Raw genomic sequence first — 27,953 nt, 5'->3', positions numbered from 1 at the left:
GAGTCTTGTCATGACCCTCTGGAGAAGTGCATCTCTTTGCTGAGGGTCCAATGCCTGGATTCTGGCCTGCATTTCCGCATCACGCTGATCCTGCAAACTCTGAATCCTCTGCTGGCTCTCAGGGTCCATGTCCTCTTGTATCCTCCCCCTCCCTCTTCCCCTCCCTCTTCCCCTCCCTCTCCCCCTCGCTCTTCCCCTCAATCTACCCCCACCTCTACCTGTCCCCCTCCCTCTTGCCCTGTCTCTCCCAGATGTACTATGCTGTGGAGGCTCAAAATCAGATGAAGCACAGGTACAGGCATAGTCCTGAACAACAGATTCCTGTTAAAACAAGATATAAGTGTTATGGTTCAAGTGCAAACTTTGTACAGCCTAATGTTGGAGTAGTTTTTTATGACGAAACCCCTTTTTAGGACAACAAAAGTCAGAAGTAAGCCTATTTCTAAATGGGGTGTACAACTTTGGTGGTGCTACATTCTTGCAAGTAGTAATAATAATAATAATAATAATAATAATCTTTATTTTATATAGCGCCTTTCAATCGCCATAATATCACGTAGCTCCCGTTTATAAGCCAGCGTTATTATATGGATATGCTAATTCAATTTTTGTGTGGTAAATCAATGTTTGTGTGGTAGGTAATAGATATGTCGTCAATATTATGATGAAGTAAATTATATATTATTAGACGGACAAATTCATCTTTTAGGCAAACTAGCCAGATAACTGCAGGCTGATATTAGGCATGTTTGTTTATTTATTTTTCTGGTGAAAGTGTCTTGCCTCAGGCTATAATGAAAATCGTATTTTCAACTTTGCAGATTCATCTATGGTAGCTTGATGATATAATATTTTTACGACACGGTATGCCAATACCTACCACACAAACATTTATTTACCACACGAAAATTGAATTAGCATATTCATATATAGGCTAGTGACAATGCCCCAGAATTTTTAAGATACCCCTACCGGAGGTAGAACTAAACCCAATTATGTTTTTCCTCATCTCTAAGGTCTCCCATATATGAAATGGATTCTTGGCTCAAAATATTTTACTGCTAAGATTGTTAAATTAATAGATATTGTTATACACCCCAAAACAAAAAAAAGAGTAAAATATAGCCTGTCCGTATGGAGGTTAAGGCAAATAAACTAGTGCAGATCAATCCCACAAGCTCTGAGAGCTTTGAAACTTGACATGTTTGTAGTCAAGAAGTTGCTTTACCTACCAGAACAGACTGGATGTGAATATCTTGATGTATGGAAAAAACAGAGACATATAAACACATACCTAAAATAAGCGGACATATACAAATTTAATATCTATGCAGAATGTTTTCATTAACTTTGTGGTTGCTTTGCCATGGATTATCATAGAAACATATATGATGGCTTGTTGGAAAGGTGGGGTTGTGCTGAATCTGGCAATACCAAATTTGTAAATAAAGCATGACCAATCAGAGTGTTCTGTCACTTAATGTATGACGTGTCTAAAATGAACACACAAAATATTTAAGATTCATGATACATTTAATAACGATACATTTTATAAGGCACAATATACTATATGATTCCTATGAAACACAGATCAAATTGAATCATGTTAACATTGAAATGCAACACCTTTCTTAAAATATGTATATCCACTTTTATTTATATTGTTAGCTTTTGTCTGTCCAGGCCAGCAGAGGGCAGTAGAGCACTCACTGCTTACTTCACCCCATTGGTGTGATCATTGATTAGATAAGAATAAGATATTAGTGTTATGCTAATGGTTGGATCTAGCTGTAGCTAGCTACTTTATTGATATCTTCCTAACCAGACAGGTAAATAATTACAAATATTATGTCATATGAAAAGGCTGACCTAGCCTAATACAAGAAGCTAAGTAGCTAGTTGTATAAATTACTTAGTATAAATTACTTAATGTTGCATGTGTAATTCAACTTGATCTGCATTTCAATGAAAATTCTGAAATGTATATAATTTTTCCTTTTCACTAGTCTCTTGAATTATGGAGAATGTCTTACAGACATTGGATCCAAAGCTTTGTATAATTTGTGGGAAACAATTTGAAAAGGGCAAGAAAAAAGATCCCTATGTCCAAAACCCCACAGTAGAAGGCCTCCAACGCATACTTAACCTTGCTCAGCAGAGAGATGATGATGTCCATAAAACTCTGGCTCCATATACAGATGACATACTTTCCTCCAAAATCAAAGTTTCATATCATGTATCATGTAGAGCGAACTACTGCAGTAAGACAAAAATCAGTGAGCAGCAGCAAGTTGCAAATGTTGAGAGTGAGAGCACATCTGCACCAAGAAGGCTGAGTAGGGCTGATACAACATCATTTGAAATACGGAGAGATTGTTTCATTTGTGGGAAGGCCAGCTCTAGACCAGAACCTCTGACACCCATTTCGACTGGTACAGGCACAAGTACCAGAGACAAGGTCCTTCGGGCAGCTTCTGAAAGGCTTGATGAAGATGTACATCTTCGAATTCTTTCATGCCCAGATCTTTTTGCATATGATGCCAAATACCACAAAATGTGCCTTGCACACTACATCTCGGAACGAAATATAGCAGCTGCCAGACGAAGAAAAGAAACAGAAAAGCAGACCAGTGTCTATGACAAAGCCTTTATTAAGCTCACTGAAGACATTGATAAAACAGTATTGTCCAAATATATGAAAGTGAAGACACTCACCTCTTTGACTGATAGCTATGACAACATACTAAAGACCATTGCTGAGAAAGAAGGTGTGTCCATAGTTCAACACAAGAAATATAGATCCTGGAAACTAAAGGAAAAGCTGATACAGCATTACAAAGACAGGCTTGTATTTGTTCCACGTCCAGGACAGTCAGATCTGATCTGCTCAGAAAGTATGACCATAGGTTATGCACTGAGGGAAGCTGCTAAACTCACAGAAATAACAGTAGACAGTGAGACAACATTTCCACAGACAAGTCAGAGTCTTTCCGAAATCCAAATATTACACCGGGCTGCAGACATATTGAGGAAAAGCATGGAGCAGATAGAGCATGACAGTCAATCATATGTCAGCAGTGACCGTCTATCACGTCTCCAATGCAGCAAGTATGTACCCAACATCCTGTATGACTTTGTCAACTGGTGTGTTGATTCAGATGCCCACAGAGATTACCAAACATGTGATGATGACCCAGCTTCAAAGGACAATCTCTGTATTATCGCAATCTGTCATGATCTCATTGGACAGAGCTGTCACATCCATACGCCAATCACACTGGGACTTGCCATTTTGATACATCATGAGTTTGGTAGTAAGACACTCATCAATGAGCTCAGTGCAATGGGGCACTGTGTTTCCTATACAGAGGTTAGGCACTTCCTCACATCTGTGGCAGCAGACCAAATATCAAGGACAGAGAGTGGTGTCTACATCCCAACTGGCCTCACTGGAGTTGCTGAACATGGAATTGTTGATGCAGCCATCGACAACTTTGACCAAAATGAAGACACCCTGGATGGGAAGCGTACAACTCATGCTATGGCGTCTGTTGTGTTCCGAAGAGGCCAAGTCTCCACAGCAGATAAATGCCTAGCACGGGTTCCACAGAGGTCCCTCACCACCTTAAACACGTTTGATATGAATGAAGATAAACTTTACAGGTACATTTGGTCCATTATTTTTTCTTTCATGTTATGGTATTTGCTTAGTCACATGAACAGCTGAAGATAAATACAAATTAATGTTCAAGATGAAAGTATGTTTTGATTTTTTAAAGTGATTTGATATTCAATGCATATGATCATAAGCTTATCCTCTCATTTCAATTGTGATTACAGATACATCAAATCTACAAAGCGACCCGAACCACCTGAACTTGCCCAACCTGAGTTACTGCACACAAATACAACAATCTCTAAAGCAGCTGAAGACAGAGATCTGGTATGGAAGCTGTCCAGAAATTTATTTGAGAATCAACAGCATGTCCCTGCTTGGTCTGCATTTAATGCCTTCACATCAGACACTGCTTGTTCAGTAGCCAGTGTTCTCTACCTGCCCTTCATAAGAGAATCACCCTCAGAATTGTCCACCATCTACACAGCTATGATACGACTTGTACAGCTTGCTGCAGAACTGGGACAGCACACTGTAAAAAATAAAAAGTTGACTCAACTCAAAATTTCGAGGCAACTTGCTGCACAGCATTTTTGAGTTTACTCAACTTTTGAAAAAGTTGTTCACTCAATTAGAATCACTGAGTTAAGTCAAAGTTCTCTTTTTGTTCAGCCAACTCAGTTTTGTTAGTTAACTGGACTTAATTTCTTTTTGACACAACTCAATAAAAGTTCTCTATTTGTTCAGCCAACTCAGTTTTGTTAGTTAACTGGACTTAATTTCTTTTTGAAACAACTCAATGAAAGTTCTCTATTTGTTCAGCCAACTCAGCTTTGTTAGTTAACTGGACTTAATTCCTTTTTGAAACAACTCAATTAAAGTTCTCTATTCATTCAGCCAACTCAGTTTTGTTAGTTAAATGGACTTAATTCCTTTTGAAACAACTCAATAACAGTTCTCTATTGGTTCAGCCAACTCAGTTTTGTTAGTTAACCGGACTTATTTCCTTTTTTGACACAACTCAAATTATGTTATGTGAACTTTTTCTGTTCTAGTTTGCATTTACACAGTCTTGTAAAATAAAACCAAATGCTTGCTTCAAGTTTTGTTTACTTTGAACATTCTGTAAAGAAATACAAACAAGGTCAAATAAGTGTCATACTTCCTAACAGAAAAAATATGAGTGTCAATATAATAAAAATAAAGAAATACTGGAAAATGTCAAAATCAATAATACAAATTAAAAACATAAAAACTAAAGATAAATGTATCCCTTTTCACATGTAAAAGCTTTGACTCTATTCCTTAGAATGCTTAAAACATCAATGAACATGTAAACGTTGCAGTTCAACACTGGATGGTCAGTCCACCTTTTGAAATGTAAAATTAAATTAAAATTTTTCTAACAAAAATACACTTTTGTATAAAATATTTGTAAAAAAAAGTACAAACACAAATTAAAATATAAATAAAATTACAATAAATAATCTGAAAATGAATAATAAGCATTCAAATAAACAAAACAATTAAAATGACATTGTAAGACTTCAAAGTTACATTTCAAAAACATTAATGTAACATACATTTAGAATTTGGTGCCTATCTGACCGAGAAAAGGAGTGTTTGTAGTCTCACCCCCTCAACAAAGATATTGGACTTCCTTCTTTCAATGATGCAAAATGATGATTTTTACATCATTGAAAGAAGGAAGTGCAACACTGAAATCTGTATTTCTCCTGTCTCAGTGGCAACCGAGGAAATGATGCACGACCATTCAAAAACATGACTGGGGTTCTAACTATACAAGGCTTAATGCAAATGGGTGAAGTGTCCCTTTAAACAGTCTTAAAACATACCTGAACATGGGTAAACAATTCACAACAATTCAACAATCTGTTTTACCTTTTAACATACTCTGTTCCAACTTCAATTCACACAATTTAACTTTCACAGCAAGAGTTTTGTTTTTAAGGACTGTACTCTCGCAGAGCACTGAGTGCCCATTTCCATGAACACCTTCTCAATTACTTCAAAAGTATATTTCAGTTCTTTGGGGTATTCAAAATTCAAGGCAAAGACAAGGCCAAACAGGTATGAAACCGCAGATGGAAGGTCTGGAATGTCCTTCAGAACAATTGCCTCCTCCAAAACAATCGCAAAGTTTTGAAAGGTTGGCAATTCGCTAGAGGCGACATCATCCTCAGTTATCGCCATAATTCCCATTTTTATCCCTCTGGTCTGTCTGTCTATTGGCGATGTGTCCTAATGAAACAACAAATACATCATTATCAGCTGATATCAGTTTTATAACTTTATTCTGAAAAACAACTAATTATATGAAACAACCAGATATTATAGGTTTAGTGTGGATGGTTTATGAAGATTTGTTTAACTTGGATGTGGTTAAGATGTGGAGGCAAATGCAATGTACATTAGGGCCGTCAAATTTTAATTCGAATTTCGAATATTCGTCGAATGTAAAAAATATGCATATTCGAACGTAAAACTTTGCATTCGAATTTGACCTGTGTCAGGAAGCTCACGCAATGTGATATAATGCATAACTGACGCGGATTGTTATACAGAGTGTTAGCGGCTCAGCCAACTATGCGGAGCAAGCCAGCGTTATTCATTTGAAAAATAGCAAGAAAAGACAGTGGGGATTACGAGTCGGACAGAATACATATTAAAAGGGTTGTGTGATGCTGCTTTGGTTTTTGGAGCATCAACTGGAATTCAACCGCAAAGTGAAACTAACTGAGATGAATTATTGTCGTCTGCTTCTAAATGCAGTTTTAAAGTTTAAAATAACTGATCAACACGAAAGTGCCATAATACAGCTGCTTGTTTAGCAACATTAAAACCATATGTGCATCTACAGAGTCCACACCGCATATGAGAGAGTTGCAATGTAACGCCGCGGTGGCTTTATTTTAACTGACTGGAAACTTGACTTTCACCTGGACATTTGATAATATGCAAGTTTTTCATCAACATTATCTGCGTGAAATATAAACATGATGATCATCTGCCAACTCCACTGTTTCAGCACGTCCTCTATGTTAATAACGGAGAGTCTGCTTTATTAACGGCTTCGTTCTGCGCGTAAGTTAAACATTTCTGTTCTGTACTTTATTACTCGCTTATATTTCTACATATTTTCAACCAAGGAACACACAAAATATAATATAAGTTGTTGTGAAAAGCGTTTAAGCTCGACCAAATTTAAATGACTAATGATCTTTTCCACTTATTTTGGCTTAAATAAAGATTAATTCGTTTTCATACTTTATTAGAAACACGTTAATTTATCTACTTATATAAAATGCCCTATATTAATATGCATTGTCTATGTATGGCATTCGTTTTGTACATTTACAGGTGCACAACTATACTGGTTAATTTTGATTTCATTAGTAGTGTTTATAACATTCGTTTTAACAAAAAATAAGCTGTGCATGATTATATTATTGGGGCTTTGTGCTGCGCCCTCTTGTGGGCTTTTAGGAGTATTTTCTCCAAGATAAAGTAGGTCTTTATAATTCGAATATAATTCGAATTTTATTATTTTTCAAGGACGAATTTCGAATGTACTTGTTCAGCCATTTTGACAGCCCTAATGTACATAATCAACTATCATGTTGTATGTTAAAGTTTTGGTTCCAATTGACCTATATTGTAGGAACGAAACACCTACCTAACATACTTTAAATATCACGCGCACGCACGCACACTAAAAGTTTGCATATTATTTTACTAATACTAATTTACATTTAATTGCATTATTTATCCTTTGCAGAATGCAAGTGAATGATGACCATCAGTGAGCCTGTCATTAAACATAATTATAAAGTATCATATTAGTTTTCTGTGATGCAATAAACATTAAGTTAAGTTTATGTGACAAATCGCACATTATTTCCAATAACTGTGTTGGATATAGCCAAGATTTAAAAACATTACGTTAGATTTGCAAGATATAAAACCGGGAATGTGACACATTTTCTCCTTGATGATCTTTCATACAAACTTGCTTTAAAATAAGCTTGCCCAGTGACATTACATTACTTTAACACGACTTCAGTTTCAAAATACACAGAATAAAGATACTTACTTTAAACGATGAAGTTTGTTGCAAACTCCTGCTGCACGTTTTACTGAAGATCAAAATGCCACCATTCCACGTGAGCTCTAACAGAGTTTTCTGTGATGCAATAAACATAAATCAAGTTTATGTGACAAATCGCACATTATTTCTTATAACTGTGTTAGATATAGCCAAGATTTAAAAACATTACGTTAGATTTGCAAGATATAAAACCAGGAATGTGACATATTTTCTCCTTGATGATCTTTCATACAAACTTGCTTTAAAATAAGCTTGCCCAGTGACATTACATTACTTTAACACGACTTCAGTTTCAAAATACACAGAATAAAGATACTTACTTTAAACGATGAAGTTTGTTGCAAACTCCTGCTGCACGTTTTACTGAAGATCAAAATGCCACCATTCCACGTGAGCTCTAACAGAGTTTTCTGTGATGCAATAAACATAAATCAAGTTTATGTGACAAATCGCACATTATTTCTTATAACTGTGTTGGATATAGCCAAGATTTAAAAACATTACGTTAGATTTGCAAGATATAAAACCGGGAATGTGACATATTTTCTCCTTGATGATCTTTCATACAAACTTGCTTTAAAATAAGCTTGCCCAGTGACATTACATTACTTTAACACGACTTCAGTTTCAAAATACACAGAATAAAGATACTTACTTTAAACGATGAAGTTTGTTGCAAACTCGTGCTGCACGTTTTACTGAAGATCAAAATGCCACCATTCCACGTGAGCTCCAACAGAGTTTTCTGTGATGCAATAAACATTAAGTCAAGTTTATGTGACAAATTGCTTAGATATAGCCAAGATTTAAAAACATTACGTTAGATTTGCAAGATATAAAACCTGGAATGTGACATATTTTCTCCTTGATGATCTTTCATACAAACTTGCTTTAAAATAAGCTTGCCCAGTGATATTACATTACTTTAACACGACTTCAGTTTCAAAACACACAGAATAAAGATACTTACTTTAAACTATAAAGTTTGTCGCGATCTCGTGCTGCACATTTTACTGAAGATCAAAATGCCACCATTCCACGTGAGCTCCAACAGAGTTTTCTGTGATGCAATAAACATTAAGTCAAGTTTATGTGACAAATCGCACATTATTTCTAATAACTGTGTTAGATATAGCCAAGATTTAAAAACATTACGTTAGATTTGCAAGATATAAAACCTGGAATGTGACATATTTTCTCCTTGATGATCTTTCATACAAACTTGCTTTAAAATAAGCTTGCCCAGTGACATTACATAACTTTAACACGACTTCAGTTTCAAAATACACAGAATAAAGATACTTACTTTAAACGATGAAGTTTGTTGCAAACTCCTGCTGCACGTTTTACTGAAGATCAAAATGCCACCATTCCACGTGAGCTCTAACAGAGTTTTCTGTGATGCAATAAACATAAATCAAGTTTATGTGACAAATCGCACATTATTTCTAATAACTGTGTTAGATATAGCCAAGATTTAAAAACATTACGTTAGATTTGCAAGATATAAAACCGGGAATGTGACACATTTTCTCCTTGATGATCTTTCATACAAACTTGCTTTAAAATAAGCTTGCCCAGTGATATTACATTACTTTAACACGACTTCAGTTTCAAAACACACAGAATAAAGATACTTACTTTAAACTATAAAGTTTGTCGCGATCTCGTGCTGCACATTTTACTGAAGATCAAAATGCCACCATTCCACGTGAGCTCCAACAGAGTTTTCTGTGATGCAATAAACATTAAGTTAAGTTTATGTGACAAAGCGCACATTATTTCTAATAACTGTGTTAGATATAGCCAAGATTTAAAAACATTACGTTAGATTTGCAAGATATAAAACCTGGAATGTGACATATTTTCTCCTTGATGATCTTTCATACAAACTTGCTTTAAAATAAGCTTGCCCAGTGACATTACATTACTTTAACACGACTTCAGTTTCAAAATACACAGAATAAAGATACTTACTTTAAACGATGAAGTTTGTTGCAAACTCCTGCTGCACGTTTTACTGAAGATCAAAATGCCACCATTCCACGTGAGCTCTAACAGAGTTTTCTGTGATGCAATAAACATAAATCAAGTTTATGTGACAAATCGCACATTATTTCTAATAACTGTGTTGGATATAGCCAAGATTTAAAAACATTACGTTAGATTTGCAAGATATAAAACCGGGATTGCGACAGTTTCTCCTTGATTAGCTCTTTCATGCAAACTTGCTTTAAAATACGTTAACGTTAGCCCAGTGACATTAACGTTACATTTATTAAATAGGACTTCAGTTTCAAAACACAGAATAAAGAAACTTACTTCTAACGATGAAATTTGAGAAGATTAACGTTACGTTTGTCCTGTTCGTGCAAGGCGCTATCATTCCACGTGAGCTGCAATGACGTTTTTATGATGTAAAACAACACAATTACATTTTGAGTTAAGTCTATGAGACGAATCGCACATTATTTCCAATAACTGTGTTGGATATAGCGAGGATTTGAAAACATTAAGTTTAAGATTTGCAAGATATAAAACCGGTATTCCAACATATTTTCTCCTTGATTAGTTATTTCATGAAAACTTGCTTTAAAATAAGATTGCACAGCGCCATTACATTACTTAAATTCAGTTTCAAATACACAGAAAAATATACTTACTTTAAACGATGAAGTTTGGCGCTATTCCACAATCCACATGAGCTCCAACGTCCACATAGGCTACAGTGCGCATGCGCCAACAACCAAAAACAACTTGTGTGCTTTTAAACTTGCATGTGTATATCCAGTCAACGGTTAAATGTAAGTTGGTTAAACAATTTTTGAACCAACTTATTCCCACTTGTTAAGTCAACTTTTTTTTGTTTTATTGTCCAGTTAACTAATAAAAAATAGTTGTTTAAACTTTTTGCGAGTTGGATTTTTTACAGTGCACCATATTCTTGTGACAGCAGACCTTGCCATTTATAGTAAAGCACAACAGATATTGTGGAGCAAACCATTGCCCTTACAAGGAAAGATAACAATGAAATTGGGAGGTATGCATATCACAATGGCTTACCTAGCAAGCATCGGAAAGCTCTATGGCGATGGTGGACTGTTTGACATACTAACTGAGTCAGACGTGTATGCAGAGGGAACAGCTCGACAGTTGCTTCAAGGAAAACAGCTGGCAAGAGGAGTAAGAAGCATAAAGCTAACATCTGAGGCTCTGTTCAGGCTCTTCTGGCAAGCCATGCAATCATGGCTTGAAAAACAAGGCCTATGTGCAACGACTGAAGCACAAGAACAAATCCTACGCGATGTACAGCATGCATTTCATGGTAATGACAAGGCCACTGCTCAACAGCTCATCAGTGAAGTGGAGACTGAACTTCCTGAGATCCAGAAGAGAATCCAGATGTTCATAAATGAGGGAGTTAAGCAATCAGCAACCTTTGGATACTGGTTAATGTTCCTCAGTGGGGCTGATCTATTGCTAAGGATTCTTCGTTCGGAGCGTGAAGCTGACTTTCAACTTCACCTAAATTGCATGTGTGAAGTGATGCCTTGGTTCAGGGCTGCTGGCAGGACCAATTATGGCAAGTACATGCCAATCTATGTTGCAGAAATGAGAGCACTTGAACATGAACAACCAGAAGCATACACATTCATGCAGCAAGGTGGGTTTGTTGTTCGCCGGTCTGAGCATCGAAGCTTCAACTGTGTGCCTACAGATCAGGCACTGGAGCAAACCATTAATCGAGAAGGCAAGAGTCAGGGTGGAGTTGTTGGCTTCACATTACGAAAAGGAGCTCTCACAAGATGGTTGATGACAAGACATGTGACCACTGCATATGTGGATGCCATGAAAGAGCTTTGTGACACTGATGATCAGAGCCCGAAAGCACACAAGGAGCATGGAGCATCCAGAATGGACCGAGACGAAAGAGACATACAGAAGATAATGGAAGCTGTAGAGCAGAGGCAGAATCCCTTTGATCTTGATAGCATTCCTGAGGAACTAATCAACATAGCAAGTGGTCAGGTTGCATCTGAGAAAGTTGCAAAAGACCTCTCAAGCTTCCTCCAAGATGGTGCGAAGCAGAATGCCATCTTTATTGAACAACGTCTGGCAAAATCAAAAAGAACAAAGAGCTTCTGGGAGCCAGAGAAAAGAAACCAGTGTGCAACCTTCAAGGACATGAAAACATCAGTTGGAGTCAGCATTTCTAGAAAGGTTCACATGGACTCAGATGTGCTCTTTCGAAGATTACTGGCTGTCTCAAAGCAAAGAGAGGTGTCCTTGGAGACTGTGATGTCTCACGAACTCGCAGCTGTCCCGCCCTCTTTGTTTTATGATGATGGAAGCATGAGGAAGACAACAAAAGCTGACCTGGCCAAGAAACTTGAGGCTGTTGTTGAAGAGACACAGCAGCTGCCAAATGTTAAAGAACCATCAGCATATATCATTGATGGAATGGCTCTTCTACAGAGTCTCAATGAATCAGCCTTTCAAACGTTCAATGACCTGGGTGAGTGTGTCTGGAAAAAGATCGCAACTTTAATGGGAAAGGAAGTTAACAGCTGTGTCGTTATAGTGTTTGATAGATATGACCACCAACACTCAGTCAAAGATCTTGAAAGACAAAGAAGAGGCACCATTCACACCAGCAGACGAACACATATCATCACAGGACAAACAAATGTTCCAAACTACAGAAAATACCTCAGGATCAGCGGAAACAAGGCTGCTTTATGTAGCTTTGTCAGCACCTACATCGCCAGTACTGGGCCAACGAAAATTTCTTCAGGGAACACTGTCATCTTGGCAGGTGGCTTTGAAAATGGTCAGGAGGTTAAAAGGATTAGCAAGTCAGGCATTGACTGCTTGAAAGATCTTTACAGTGACCAGGAGGAGGCTGACACGAGGCTTGTGTTACATGCAATACACCTTGCACAGTCACATTCTCGTCTAATTGTCAAATGTGATGATACAGATGTACTTGTTTTGCTTCTGTACTATTCTAGCAAAGGGATGTTTGGATCCTCAGCAGTTTTTATGCACTCTGGACATGGCCTTAAGGAAAGACTCATCCCTATATGTTTGATCGCTCAGAAGCTTGGAGCAGTGCTTTGTGAGTGTTTACCTGCATGCCACGCTCTCACGGGTTGTGACACCACAAGCAGTTTGTACAGAATTGGGAAGGCCACTGCCCTCACAAGACTGAAGGCCCATCTTTGTGAGTTACAGGAAATGACCAAATTTGGACTCTCTGGTAGCCTGGAAGAGGCTTTACCTGTGGCAAGAAGGTATGTCCTCCTCCTGTATGGCCAAAGAAAAAAGGTGGATGGGCATCCTTGCACCAACCTGGATGAGCTGAGGTACACACTAGCATCTACTACAGATTTGTCAGCAGCAAATCTACCTCCAACAGAAGATGCCTTCCAGCAACATGTGCTGAGAGCCTTGTACCAAACAGCAGTGTGGCGTCACAGCCACCTGGCCAAACCTCTTCTCTGGAACCCAATTGGTAGAGGGTGGAGGCTCAGAGAAGATGGGTGTATTGAACCTGTGATGTTCCAGAAGGCACCAGCACCTAAAGAAGTTAGAGACATCACCCACCTTTACTGTAAAGATGGAAACTGCAACGATGCCACCAAATGCCAATGTCTTTCAGTGGGCTTGACCTGCACAGAGTTTTGCTCTTGCCCTTTCCCAGACTGTCCAAATATGACCCACTTTGTCACTGAAGACAATGTGGATGAGTGAGAGTGGTGTGTTGCAGTTATAACATCATGGGGGCTGACCTCAGAATGGCTACCAAAAGGAGTTCATGTTTCAAATGGTTGGTGCTAGAAAATAAACAGCCTGAGAAGAGAGTGATTATCCCCCCTCTGAGTATTTGTTTTGTTAGATTGCCATTTGTTTGATTTAAGATAGTAATTTAATTTGTATTTGTATTGTGAAGTTAAGTTTTATAGTTTTATTAAAAGCCTCATTAAGGTCAAACTGCATCCTGACTCCTGGTCTCCTTTTTGTGTTATGGTAAGGTGTAATCTTTTGATTTCAATCTTTGTATCCATATAGTACAAGGTGCCATATGAAATGTTTCATTATTAAATATATCTTATATTTGCATTTCTCAACATTATTCTCACCAATGATAATGGGCTTTGGACTAAATTATGTCAGTGTTCCATTTTCTTTCATTTTAGACACCTCATACATTGAATGACAGAACACTCTGATTGGTCATGCTATATTTAGATATTTGGTATTGCAGGATTCAGCACAACCCCACCTTTCCAACAAGCCATCATATATGTTTCTATGATAATCCATAGCAAAGCAACCACAAAGTTAATGAAAACATTCTGCATAGATATTAAATTTGTATATGTCCGCTTATTTTAGGTATGTGTTTATATGTCTCTGTTTTTTCCATACATCAAGATATTCACATCCAGTCTGTTCTGGTAGGTAAAGCAACTTCTTGACTACAAACATGCCAAATTTCAAAGCTCTCAGAGCTTGTGGGATTGATCTGCACTAGTTTATTTGCCTTAACTCCCATACGGACAGGCTATATTTTACTCTTTTTTTTGTTTTGGGGTGTATAACAATATCTATTAATTTAACAATCTTAGCAGTAAAATATTTTGAGCCAAGAATCCATTTCATATATGGGAGACCTTAGAGATGAGGAAAAACATTATTGGGTTTAGTTCTACCTCCGGTAGGGGTATCTCAAAAACTAAAGCACTTTTTGACCATTTGTCACTAGCCTAATAATAACGCTGGCTTATAAACGGGAGCTACGTGATATTTTGGCGATTGAAAAAAAAAACCATAAAATTATATTGTATATATTGTGTGTATATTGTATAATGATATTATATATTAAATTATATGACATGCTGAAATATATTCCACTGTACCTCGGTTGAAGACATTTCACAGGCAGTCTGCCCAAGACGTGCGAACTCCTGCAGAGTTCGTGTTTATCGTACGTGTATCCCCTCTTGATGTAACTAGGGCAGATTTTACGACAGTAGTAGAAGACAATACTGTTTCCCAACTGTAGGGGGACCCCGAGAGCTAGACTTACATGTTGTTGCTTTAAGAACAACATGAGGGTGAATAAATAATAACAGAATGTCCATGTTTCGGTGAACCATCACTTCAGGTTTTTTTGTGTCATTTTCAATATTTATATATTTTATTTGTTTTACAGTTAATGTGCAAAAACATTAACTCTTTCCCCACCATTGACGAGATATCTCGTCAATTAAGAGAAAACGCTTCCCCGCCAATGACGAGATTTTCCGTCTTTCTGCAATACCGCTATTATCCACCAGGTGGCGCCCTTCCGCAACTTTTTAAAACCGGAAGTATTGCCCTATGGCAAGCTGCTGCATGTCCGTGTCTGTTTTAAAGATCGCTCTGAATGGGATCTCTATGAAAAGTCCGTCATAAAAATGGAATTATCATTGCTTTTTGCTCAAAATATGGTGTTTTTGCAAAAACCTACCCATATTCAAAAGCTGATTGCAAAAGAACCACTAAAGGTAGGATGAAACGGTTTTTTTTTGTTTGAAAGCAGAGGGTCTGTTCTTTCATTTGGTATATTGTATGTTTATATATTTAAAGAAGAACATTTTCTGGAAGGCATTAAACTTTGGTGAAAATCATGAAAAACGCTGGCGCTGGCAACTTTTTTTTAAAACGCTGGCGGTGAAAGAGTTAATGGCACAATTAAGCATAAATGGACGGACTTTGCAAATAACCATACATTTTATTTCAAATAGAGATGCACCGATTGCAATTTTCTGTCCAATTCCAATTATGTCTATTTTCTTGGACTACAACACTTGGATTGTAGGAAACAGTTTACTTCCTGGGCTCGTTAACATAGACAAGACCGACATTATCATAATTCCTCCTACTTTGACTCACAGCCTGTAAGTTAACGTCTGTCAGCATTGCATTGTGAGCGAATCTTTCAAACATGGTAAGGAGCATTACATTTCCAGCTGACATCAGGTATTCAGGCCAATCACAACATAGAGATTAGATGGACAATCAGGGAACAGTACTTTTAAGATTTATAAGTTTTGTACAAAATCAGTGCGTTTTAAGATGATAGTATGTCTTTGTTTTTGTACTGTAAACCACGCGAACACATTGTATTATACCAAATACACAAAATATCATTGTTTTCTAGCAATGTAATAGGTGCATGATACCCATGATCTGACTTACAATTTTGACAATGAAGCAGACAAACACATTCCTTAGATCAGAGGCAGCAACAGGCGGACCACGGGACAAATTTGGCAATATTAGGCCCGCGCTCGCAGCAAGATTTCTTTGTAGTGGCTGGTTCTGAAATAGATCTGTCATGACAGCAACAGTCACTCACAAAATATTAATAATAATAACGTAGACTTATATTGCCCCTCTTATGGTACCCAAGGTCGCTTAACAAATTGGGTGGGGGGTAGGGGACAAAGGAGTCAGTGCATAGAAATGTTTTGAGGTGCTTTTTGAACATTAGCAGGGACAGGGCGGAAATGGAGTGGTAGACTGCTGAAAAGCTGTGTTCGACTTCACGCAGCGTTCCACGAACCGACAGATGGATGACATCAAAGTACCGCGAGAGTAATTTGAAATCAGACACATCCATTTGATTTCTCGAATCATTCTTGCAGTACTTTGATATCCTATGTTGGTTCATGAGGTGCAGCGTGAAGTTGAATACACCTGATCACTTAATCTTTAGTGATTTTGCCTTCAAAATAAAAGTACGAGAATGTTTTTGATGATGTTTTTGTTTTAATATAATGGCATACCTATAGCATACAAACAATGAAAAGGCAGTTTAATACATTAGCATGCCAAAAAATTAATCTGAAAAAAGTGTAAAAGTAAAATAATTATTACAATGCTAATTAAAATTATACACATTTATTATTAACAATTTGGAAATAGGAAATATAACATAGTTTGTTAAAAGCATGACACAAAATAAGTCCTTTTTTATTTATTTTATCCATCTCCCACAACTTCCCTTACTAAAAATGTCACAGCAAAACACCATGTCACAGTTTCAGAATTTTTTCCACACAAAAGTTTCAAAGAAATGACAGTTCAAAGAGTTAACCATCTTCCTCTGTAAATGTACACTAATCTAGTTGATGACTGTATGTTGTTTACACACAGATTGTATTAAACACATAGTGCTTCTTTACTCTCATCTGTGTTACAGCCATAGACTGTAAAAAATTATGGACGTAGTGTTCCTTATGTCACCCATAGGTTTGTTAAGAGCTGTTTTTTAAGCAAATATTAGGCGGTGCCTGTCGTCATCCCCAACTTGGTCACGCATCACACGAATCACTTCCGGATAATTATTTTTCAATGCAATACTTTGTTTCATTTATGAAATTAATTTTAGCTCAAGTAAACTCTAAATATTCTGTTTCACTGAGAAATGTGTCACATTATAGAACAGGGCTGTGCAGAGACCATTGGAGGGGCAGGTGCTCAAAGAATAAAAAGGGCACTTTGCTCGCCGACACGCAAGCACACAACTGAAACAAATAATAAAGTAATACAGAATAGAAAGATGATAAGTCTAACGTTTTTCTTTATTTTCCTTGCAAATAGAGTGAGACAGAAAAATCTATATAGACTGAGTTTTATATCTATATATTTATGCATTTGGCAGCAGCTTTTATCCAAAACGACTTACAGTGCATTTCATTTAGTGTTTGTGTGTGTCAACACAGTATATGCAGTTTTGAAATTATATGATATTATATATTGCATTGTGACATTAAGATATTATTACGTTTACAGGCTTGTGTTTTTGTTGTCATATTAAAAATATAATTCTATTCTATTCTAATCCTGTTCGAAATTTGTATACAAAGAGAGTAGCCTACATATTTTAGTTTTGAATCGTGTTTGTGTTGTGTTTTTGCACACTTTGATGCCTTGATGACAGGGCAATAAAATAATGACATTCATCTCTCCTTTCATTCATTTCATGAAGCCTCTAGTACTTTCTTTATTTTCAGGTAAACTAAAACTGGTTGCAAAGCTGGAGAGTTTTTGACTGAGTTAATAACTTAGCACGAGTATGGCTATATTACCCAACATCAGCTCACATTGTCTTTTATCAAAGGCGAGTCCAGGAATCGTAAATTCAATGTGATACAAAAATTAAGAGTTTTTTTTTACCGTATTCATCGGATCTTGCTCTTCCAACAAACTCCGCGTGACAAGTGGATGACATTAGAACAGCGCGAGAGCGATTTGAAATCAAACTCCTCCGTATGATTTCCCGAATATTTCTCGCGGTACTTTGATGTCATGTGCGTTTCGGTTCTTGCATTGCTGCGTGAAGTTGAGCACACCTAAAAATTCGAGACAGCTACCTGTATGAACTTCCGGCAGAGAACGTCCCTGCCTTTGCCTCATCCATTGTTTTTATATGGGAAGAATGTTTTATTTTCAGCGTGAGAAATACAAGGTGTGGCGTGTGAAGGCTGAAATGCGTGAGACTTGAGAGCCCTGTTTGCATCTAACGTTGTAGAGATGTTAATACACACAGACAGCAATAAACAAAAGCTGTGCATGCTCTCCTCACGTTGTTCTTGTAAAATAATAATGATATAACAAGCATACCGCTTCGGTTCAATGCCGGCTCGAGGGGGATCCTCCCTGTACTGCGCACTGTGTCGTGCACGTGTGGGCGGCGCTGCTAGCGCTGTGAGCTTTCCCTAAAGAGATTGTCCAATAAAAGGTCAATACGTCATCATGTGACTAATTTTATTTGCGAATAAATTATTTTTTATTAATTTTACTAATAGTTAGATTGGGCAGGCCTTCACAAAAGGGCATTTAATTACAAAAAAATGCCTTGACAAAAAGGGCACTTTGGTCATCCAGGGGTAAAGGGGCAGGAGCTTGGGCACCCGCCGCCCCCCCCCCCTCTGCACGTGCCTGTTATAGAAAGTATGAAAAGAATTACAAAATATGTACTAAAAATGCTAAAAACTGTGAGTGACTCCTGTATCACATTCACACACATATCAATATTAATGGGATTCACTCCAGAATTCATTTGTGATTGTCACTCATTGTTATTGACTGCAGTTATTGAGTTTGTGAACGTGTTATTGAGAGATCACAGACTGATGCTTCACTGCACTCACAACACATTCATATCAGATTGATGTTTCATCTTCTCTTACTGCATACTGCAACTGATCTTCAACAGATGAGCGAGGAACTGTTAAATACAGACAAAAAACAATTTGTTGTTTGTCAGAAGTGATGATGACAATATTTTACAATAAACATAGATTTAAACAAATCTCAAACAGGCGAATATTAACACACATAATGGAATACAAACGTAAACAAATGATAGACTAACGTAATGCAAACGAGAACGGACAAACACTGACAAAAACAACAGGGTGATGAGTGACAGGTGCAATGACAACAGACAATGATCAGGGGCCATATTCACAAAGAATTTTAAGGCTAAAAGTAGCTCCTAACTGGCGAATTTAGGAGCAACTCCTAAAAATACTGGGCGTGTCACTCCTAAATTTAGGACTCCTAATTTTTTCCACTAAGAGTAATTAACGAAGCATTTTAGCCCTAAAAGTAGCACCTAAGTCTGGGACAGCTTAAAAGAAGTCGAGAGGACTCCTAACTCACTAAGACCTATTCACAAAGGATCTTAAAATGTCTTAGGTGCTGATCCTCCTTAACATGGACAGTTTCACCAACTCAAAAGCATTGCACATACTTAAAAGCACACTTTAATGTAAGCATATTGTTTATAACATTTGTTTCATAATTCATTACATTCATGGCAAGCAGAATTACATGAAACAATAATAAAATTAAATATTTAATATTATAGGCATATCTGTTGCCATGCTAGTCTGTTTAAAGGCTGCAATCTCAACCCTCTACTGCGATTGTAATGCATACCACCGCCTCTCGCAGTCGTCCGGGGTCTGCGACACAAGCGGGAATGCTGCATTGATCTGCAACAAATCCTCTCCCATCAGTAATGCGCAGGTTGATCCGAAATGAGCGGATGCCTGAGGTCACCCGCGGATTTTTTGCGGTCCGACTTGCGGGCGGGTTAGTTGAAAACGTTGGTCGGGTGCCGGTTGTTTTGTACATTGACCCGGGCATCATTGTCTCGCATGTCTCACGCTTAGATTTGCTTGATATCTCAGTGCCGAATTTCCCTTTTATTACGTTTCTTTTTTCCAGCACCAACTGGGACAGCAGCAGTAACTGATCCTGCATCCAGTTGGGCTTTCTTTTCCGTTTTGGCGAGTTCCACCATCATTTATTTATTACATTAGGATTCTTCAATATGGGCAACATTTTCTTGCTTTAAGTAGTCTATTTAGGCTAATAGGATGTCAATTAATCAAGCAAGTGTTAATGTAATGTCGTTTTTTTATTATTAGGCAATTGGCGGTTTTCATTTGCGTATTAGGCTACCTTGATTTAATTTAATTTCATTCACGACTTTTCTTTAATACATGCATTTTGATGGCATTACTATTATTATTTTTTTGTGTAGGACACAGACATATTTCGATGTTGTAATTCCATGATTTGATGCGTCTGTGTTATGTTACGCATGACAGCCCTGTCATCTAACAACCAATCACCGTGGTCATTGCGAGGCAGCTCGTGCATGAGAATTGACGTCATCCGTAGCAACGAAGACTCACTCTTAGTTTAGGAGTTATCATTTTTCCTTACTAAAAGTAGGTCTGAAAGGCGTTGTGAATAACTTTTAAGAGAAAACTCCTAGCTAAAATCTTTTAGTGCGATTTAAGAGTACTCTTAGTGGTAAGATAAAATGCTTTGTGAATACGGCCCCAGGTGTGGAACAGTGAGGGATTATGGGAAACAGAGTCCAAAAGGAGAAGCCTGAAAAAAGGGAAACATGCGCAACAAACAGAACTGTAACAGTAACCCCCCCCTCCGGTTGAGTCCTTGCTCCTAAAACAGGCACAGACAACTACTGGGGGGGGGGGGTTGTCCTGGAGGCTGGGAGAATGGAAAGGCTGGGGCAGGACAGGACAGGGATGGCTCTAGGACGGTGCCTATGGCATATCCATGTAATCCCATGTAATCAGGGATGGCAGCGGGGACTGGGCTGAGTACAGGGACAGCAGCAGGCACTGGGCTGAGTACAGGGACGGCAGCGGGCACTCACAACGATCAGGAGAGCTAGTCGGAAAACGCGACTATCAGGAGAGCGAGAGAGCGAGCAAGTAGGGCACTCTTGATGATCAGGAGAGCGAGCCGGGCACCAGCGACAATCAGGAGAGCAAGCCGGGCACTAGCGACATAGCTGACAGGTGGTGATGATTAACGATGTAATCAGGTGAGAGAGAGTAGAGAATGATGGGGAATGGAGTCCAAATGACAATGAAAGGCAAAACAATGGGACACATACAGGCACAACGAACAGATATGTAACACAATAAGTGCCATTAACTGGATGTTAGATGATGTTTTTTAGGGGCAATAGTAAATATAACAATCTAATCAGACAGATTTTCACCTCTCAATCTACAGCATTTGAAAACCAGCACGACTGTTGCTAACAGATATGGACAAACTGCCAGCACATAAGTGAAAATCTTGAGACCAGACATCGCCTCCTGAAAAACACCTGAAATAGAAACACATGCTATCATGCATCTGAACAACAAACACATATGCACAGCTGCCATTCTATCTCTGCTTTGCATGATAACACCAACATATTAATAAGTATATGTAGCATTGTGAATTACATCCTCTTGTATTGTGTGAGTTTGATTGAATGAAGTGAGGGTGAAACCAAACCAATGCTGTGTGAGCACTTGCACTCTGGCTCAGACCGCAGCAAACTAACCCAATGTAAAATGGCCTAAGCGCATTTACATTATACCTAATCAGACTAAACAGTACCTGAGCATGATTGTCTCCCCCTCCCTACTCCCCCAGAAGCACGCACTCACACTGTTCCTTTACAGCAGGGTACTGAGCACTCACAATGAAACAGGAAAATTGATCACAGTCATACTGACCTTTAACAGAGAGATTCAAATGATCACTGTACTGTGAAGATGAGGGTCGTCCATCTCTCTCTCCTCTACACCAGAACTCATCCTGATCTGATGATGAGCTGATGGTGTAGATGTTTCCCTCAAACACTGAAGTCCCATTTGTGTCTTTATACCACAGATATGTCCAGTTTAATGATCTGTACTGATCATCTATCTCACACTTCAGAGTGACTGTCTCTCCAATGAACACAGATCTGTCTGGTGTTACTCTCACTGTAGCTTTGGGTAAAGCTGAGGAAAGAAGAAAATGAGATCGACACTAGGGCTGTCACTTTTTATTCGATATTCGAATATGCATTCAAACATGACGTGAAATATCCGTATCCAAACTATAAATAAACCATCCGGTTTTTAAATGCCATGTGTAGCGCATTTTTTACAGTAACGCCTCGTAATAGGAAAGAGGCTGAGAGTGAGACAGACGACTGCAACTGTGCGCAATAGAGGAAATCAAATTGGACCAACATGAACCTAATGTGCATGTCAAGATAGAATTATAGTTGTATATAAAATGACATATTTAACACTGCTATAAGTGTTTAACATTATAGCAGAATAAAAAAACTTGCGTTAATACGTTCGCATTATGAAATTAGCATGTATAAAGAAAATTTCATCATTTTTACAACGCAATGTAAACTTTATATTAAACAACAACAGCATTTGTCTTGTAAACAGATTTGAAATGATCATGTGCTGACTGTCGCACGTCACATAGACGAAAGAGTCAAGTGAGATCTGCTTAACTCAGCGGTAAGTTTAATTTTATCTCAAGTATCAAAAGGTTTGTGCTCTATCATTAAAAACGGCCGAGCAAACAGCATGCGCAGGTTTAATGTACTTGTCACTGACGGCTCACAAACGCGTGGGATAGGCTATGTATGTGTGCTTGTTGTCAATGAGATTACTTCCCACAAACATGCTCAAGCGCGGGATATGTGTGCTTGTCAATGACGGACATTTCTGCCAAAATCTGCGGGCGTAAATTCCGTTTGGGCTCCTATACTCATGCTGCTGTTTAACTCTTTCCCCGCCATTGACGAGATATCTCGTCAATTAAGAGAAAACGCGTCCCCGCCAATGACGAGATTTTCCGTCTTTCCGCAATACCGCTATTATCCACCAGGTGGCGCCCTTCCGCAACTTTTTAAAACCGGAAGTATTGCCCTATGGCAAGCTGCTGCATGTCCGTGTCTGTTTTAAAGATCGCTCTGAATCGGATCTCTATGAAAAGTCCGTCACAAAAATGGAATTATCTCTGCTTTTTGCTCAAAATATGGTGTTTTTGCAAAAACCTACCCATATTCAGAAGCTGATTGCAAAAGAACCACTAAAGGTAGGATGAAACGTTTTTTTTTGTTTGAAAGCAGAGGGTCTGTTCTTTCATTTGGTATATTGTATGTTTATATATTTAAAGAAGAACATTTTCTGGAAGGCATTAAACTTTGGTGAAAATCATGAAAAACGCTGGCGCTGGCTGGCAACTTTTTTTAAAACGCTGGCGGTGAAAGAGTTAAGTTGTCACGTTATTGTTCTGTAACTGTTTTTTCATACATAAGTTTTTTTATTCATAAGTTGATAACCTGCTGTTTCAAACATTAAGTAAAAAGGTAATCCAGACAGCCCAGTTTATGACTGTCACTGTTAATAATTTTGTGATTGAAACTCCTTTACGGAGGGTTTTTGATGCAATGTATATTCGGATACATTGCATGATATTCAAAATCCGTTCGAATTTGATTTTTCTCAAAAGTGACAGCCTTAATCGACACACTTAATGATACAACATAACCACTGAAATATGTTTTCCAAACTATAGTAACTCTGCTTTATTTTACACTGCACACATTTGGCACTGCAATGTGGGGTTAATTCTGCTTCAGTTAAAATGTGATAACCCCGCTTTTAAACTGCAAGTGTGAAGCAGTCCTTTTCTTGGAGTGTTAAGCGCAGGGTTAAAAGCTGTAATGTACAGTATGATAATTAACATGAGACGATCTTGTCCTTATTCCCCCATTTTAGTGATGAGCGAGTCACTCGAAACTCGGATCATTTAACCCGATCCCTAAAATGACTCGAGAACCATGAGTCCTTAGTGACCATTAACCCGAGTCAGTTGAGTCCACTCAGATTTTGTATTAAAGATGAGAAATTGTATCAAACACAAAGCTCTTCAAATGTTTACAACAGAATTACAACAAATAACTGTACCTAAGCTGCTATAGGTTCTATAACTTGCAACAACGAGTTAATTTACATCACCAAATGTGGACTGGGGGTACAGAGTGAGCCAAAAGCTGCTAATCCGGATCGTTATTTCCTGCAGCTCCGAGTCCGAGTACAAAGGCAGGCATGCCTGCGCGCGACAATGAGTTGGTAGGCAGCTCGGGGATTCACACAGAGAGTGACTCAACTCATAGAGCTTGAATCCTGGACTAGGAGAAACGAGCCTTGCTCGTGTTATTAACCCACTGACTCATGAAGGCTAATCTGTTGCAATATTTGACTGCCACAATGTTTTGGGTAGAAGCTGCAAATGTTTAAAAAATTTAAATACGAGGAATGCTGCAGCAGTGCTGCTGGAAAGATCCGCCACTGACGGACGTACACGGCTCCTCTTGTTGACTGAGTCACTCAGAGTGACGTGAGTGCTTCACTCACAGGACCCGTGCAGGAGCGGGCGGCTCTGTCTGGGACTCACTCACAAGATCATGTTCTTGCGTGGATGAGTGACTGTGTGGCTGCATTAACCGAAACCTATCGTGGATCTTTTAAGTCAATCTGAAACAGGACACGTTCCTCTCACTTCCAAGTCAACAAAGCCTGACATCTTCTAAACTTAGTGCTGATATATTTGTTGTTACGAAATTAAACTAAACACACAGAACTTTTAAAATTATGTTATTCATAATGTTTCAACGGGCATGCATGTTTTTTACAAGTTCCCTTAGGTCACATGAGCCATTTTTTGCGATCAGAGGAGTCATAGACTCGTAGCTGCATGCTTGATCTGAGTTGCTTGGTTGGCATTAGTATGACTTAGCGATTGGAATTGGGAGATTTTGACCAAGTGACTCAAGTGTCTCGCACAACCCGGATCATATTAGTGAGTGACTCTGAATAACCTGAATCCTTAAAAAGATCCGGGTTGACCATCACTACCCCATTTTGAAGCAACAATAAACTCACCATTCACAGTGAGATAAACAGCAGAGCTTGAATGTGAAGTCCGTGGTCGTCCATCTATCACTGCACCAGAGCTGAACTTATCCTGATCAGATTCAGTAACACCATTGATAGTAAGAGAGTCTCTGTTTACAATGTAATGGGCAGTGTTAAACCCTTTAGTTTTGTCTTTATACCACTGATATGTCCAGTTATTGTGATCCTTTATCTCACACTTTAGAGTGACTGTCTCTCCATTGAAGACAGATCTTGCTGGTGTTACTCTCACTGTAGCTCCAGGTAAAGCTGAGGAAAGAAGAAAATGAGATTGACACAATTATGGTATGACATGACCTATGTACAGTGTACATTTTAGGACATCCACAGACTTCAGCGTCAGTACTTCGACATCAGATAAACGCACATTGCGCCTCAGACTGAAAGGCATCTGTTCTAAGCAAAACAGGGTTAGAACTAAAGTCTTCATGACATCAGGTTAAACAGCCTCAAATTAAAAGACATCTTGTCTGACTTAGTCAGATATCATGCTAAATGGCATCGGACGGAACAGCATCACAATAAAAGGCATTTAAATTTGACCCCGCCCTTTCATGTGATTTTGGTATGTTGGAGGAGTTAACCCCCATAGTGTCAGCGGCCCACTGTCTCGTTTCAGTCTTTCAAGAAACCAAGGTTATATTAGTTACCAAGACATTCCCTATCGAGAGCGGTCACTCAACATTGCGTCCACTGACGTTATGGGAACAGTTTCCACTCATGCAGAGAACAGCAATCTGAACACAATCACCAATAGCACGTCAGCACAGAGTGCCTAGGCCCGTAGGGATGTGGCAAGCCAATGAGGTGACAATATAGTTGCTGCACTGCTCCAGGGCAGATAGACAAGTAAGGGGGTGAATACACATAGTATATTAGAAGCACGCATGGCAGTGCCAGGCAGCAATAAAGTTTTACTGTAAGTTGAGATAAGTCGCAAACACAGAGTTAACAGCCTTAGCGTTAACTCTGCGTATGTGGGTACATAGTCTTCCTGAAGACAACCTAATAGAAGCGTTGAGCTCTGAAAGAAAGTAGCACACACACAAAACAATTCAAAGATTTATTTAATACAACCTGAGAGAATGCAGGGAGCTAGTCAGATATCAGACGAATAAGAGTGATCAGTACTTACCAACAGGAATTTTGGTGGCCAACGACTGCATATTCATCAATTAAACCATGCAAAGGTGTTTTGTGAAGACCAACCTGCTGCATGACATATGTCCTGAATAGTGGTGCCTTGAAATCAAGCCCACAATGACGCAATGGCTCTAGTAGAATGTGCCCTGATGTTGAAGGGGGGCTCGTGTCCGCTGCTGTCATAAGCCAGCATTATAGCCTCTACTACCCAGTGAGAGAGCCTCTGATTAGCCCTGCCTTTAGCGGCACCGCCATAGCACACAAATAGTTCATCTGAAATCAGCTGTACGGTTCTCATATGTCTTCAGAGCTCCGACCAGGCAAACCGCTGCTTGGTAACCCATATCCTGTTATGTCATCGGTGCTGCAGATAGCGCCGTTAGAGAATTTATCTTATCCCGAAAGGCCATTCCCTCGCGTTTCCTTGTTCCCTCTCACCAGATGCATGATGGGGGGGGGGTCTTCTCGACTGTTCTGTTATAACTTTCAGATTAACTGATGTCACCACATCAAAATATGATGCACATTCCAGAGCACTTCAGTGGTCTTTTATTTTTACTTTTTCTGAGCAGGTTTGTATCAGTAACCTTATGTAATTATGTGAAATAAGTAAATCAGTAATGAGTGAATACTCACCTTCAGAATGCATCCACATTTCACAAGTCTGGGTTAGGGTACAACACAGTGCCGTCTACCTGAGACAGCAGGTCCCTTCTTATGGGAATCTGCCATGGGGGGCTACTAGCATCCCCCTCAGGTACCATGGCTGGTTTGGATCACCTAAGCTCTCTCCTCCCTAATTTTGCACAGTACTAAGGGCAGGAGCTTTACTGGAGGGAATGTATACAATCTGGCGCATGGCCAGTGTGATGTGAGCGCTTCCCCTTGCAACAGGGAGGGCTTGACAGAGAAGAACAGTGGGCAGTGTGCATTCTCTCTTGTCGCAAACAGGTCTAGTGCAGCCCTTCTGATAAGGTCTCTATTCACTGTGGGGAGGCCGTTCCTCAATAACAAATCTGCAGCATTGATTAGATGGCCCGAGATATGTGTTGCTCTGATGGAGAGCAAGTGATGTGTCTGCCCATATTAGAAGGTTTCTCGAATAGTCCTATGGATTGAATGCCGCCCTGGCGGTTTATGTGCAGACCATGCCTTGGACACCTGGTTGTGAACGTCATGGAAGAACAGCGTCCTTTTTCTCGGAGTGGCCTGATAGCGGCCTGATAGCGGCCTGATTGAAGGAACCAGGAATCACAATGCTTATGAGAGCCCGGCTGCTCCAGAGGTCCGGCGCAGAGAAGACAAATCTTTGTCTTGCTTGAAGACATCGCATCTTGAGTGAAGAAGAAGATTCTGATGTTCGTCGCTCATGTACTGCATTTTATACGCTTTTTAAATGTTTTCTGCAATTTGCATGGGTAAGCAACAATTGGTCAGTGCCCTGCACTGGCATTATTCAATAAGATTTCATTATCTGGTAAAGTGGGAGGAGTTTACCCCATATGTTATATGCATAGTTAACCCAATGTCAAAAGACCGCTCTCAATAGAAAACAATGCTTAAGTTCAAATGGTGTGATAACCCTGCTTCTAAACTACAAGTGTGGAACAGTACAGTCCCCTACTGTTTCTGTATTGCTTAAAGCACTAATTTATCTGATATTTAAAACATTTTTTTATTTTATTTA

The 27,953-nt window shown here is 38.8% G+C and overlaps 2 protein-coding genes across 2 annotated transcripts in view; one reads left to right on the top strand and one right to left on the bottom strand.

Annotated features, from left to right (window-relative positions):
• LOC135769179 (leukocyte immunoglobulin-like receptor subfamily A member 3) overlaps positions 1–27,953 on the bottom strand; it is a 199,657-nt gene that overhangs the window by 171,290 nt on the left and 414 nt on the right. Inside the window, exons 2-3 of the mRNA XM_073813746.1 lie at positions 25,091–25,372; positions 21,863–22,132 (exon numbers count right to left, since the gene is read on the bottom strand). Coding sequence (XP_073669847.1) covers positions 21,863–22,132; positions 25,091–25,372 — 552 coding nt within the window. The remainder of the gene's footprint in view (positions 1–21,862; positions 22,133–25,090; positions 25,373–27,953) is intronic.
• LOC135733717 (uncharacterized) lies at positions 1,419–4,306 on the top strand. Its single transcript, XM_065252509.1, has 3 exons — positions 1,419–3,663; positions 3,841–4,150; positions 4,289–4,306. Exons 1-3 carry the CDS (start codon positions 2,018–2,020, stop codon positions 4,304–4,306), a joined length of 1,974 nt encoding a protein of 657 aa, XP_065108581.1. The 5' UTR covers positions 1,419–2,017.

Source organism: Paramisgurnus dabryanus, chromosome 3 (genome assembly GCF_030506205.2).
Source record: "Paramisgurnus dabryanus chromosome 3, PD_genome_1.1, whole genome shotgun sequence".
NCBI classification, from domain to species: domain Eukaryota; kingdom Metazoa; phylum Chordata; class Actinopteri; order Cypriniformes; family Cobitidae; genus Paramisgurnus; species Paramisgurnus dabryanus.
The sequence above is the reverse complement of the archived record's forward strand: the minus strand, read 5'-3'. Positions and strand labels throughout refer to the sequence as shown.

Excerpts from the sequence above, each read along its gene's own strand:
- LOC135733717 (XM_065252509.1), top strand. The coding sequence starts at position 2,018 with ATGGAGAATGTCTTACAGACATTGGATCCAAAGCTTTGTATAATTTGT. Across the intron at positions 3,664-3,840 it reads AATGAAGATAAACTTTACAG|ATACATCAAATCTACAAAGC; the intron begins GTACATTTGGTC and ends TTGTGATTACAG.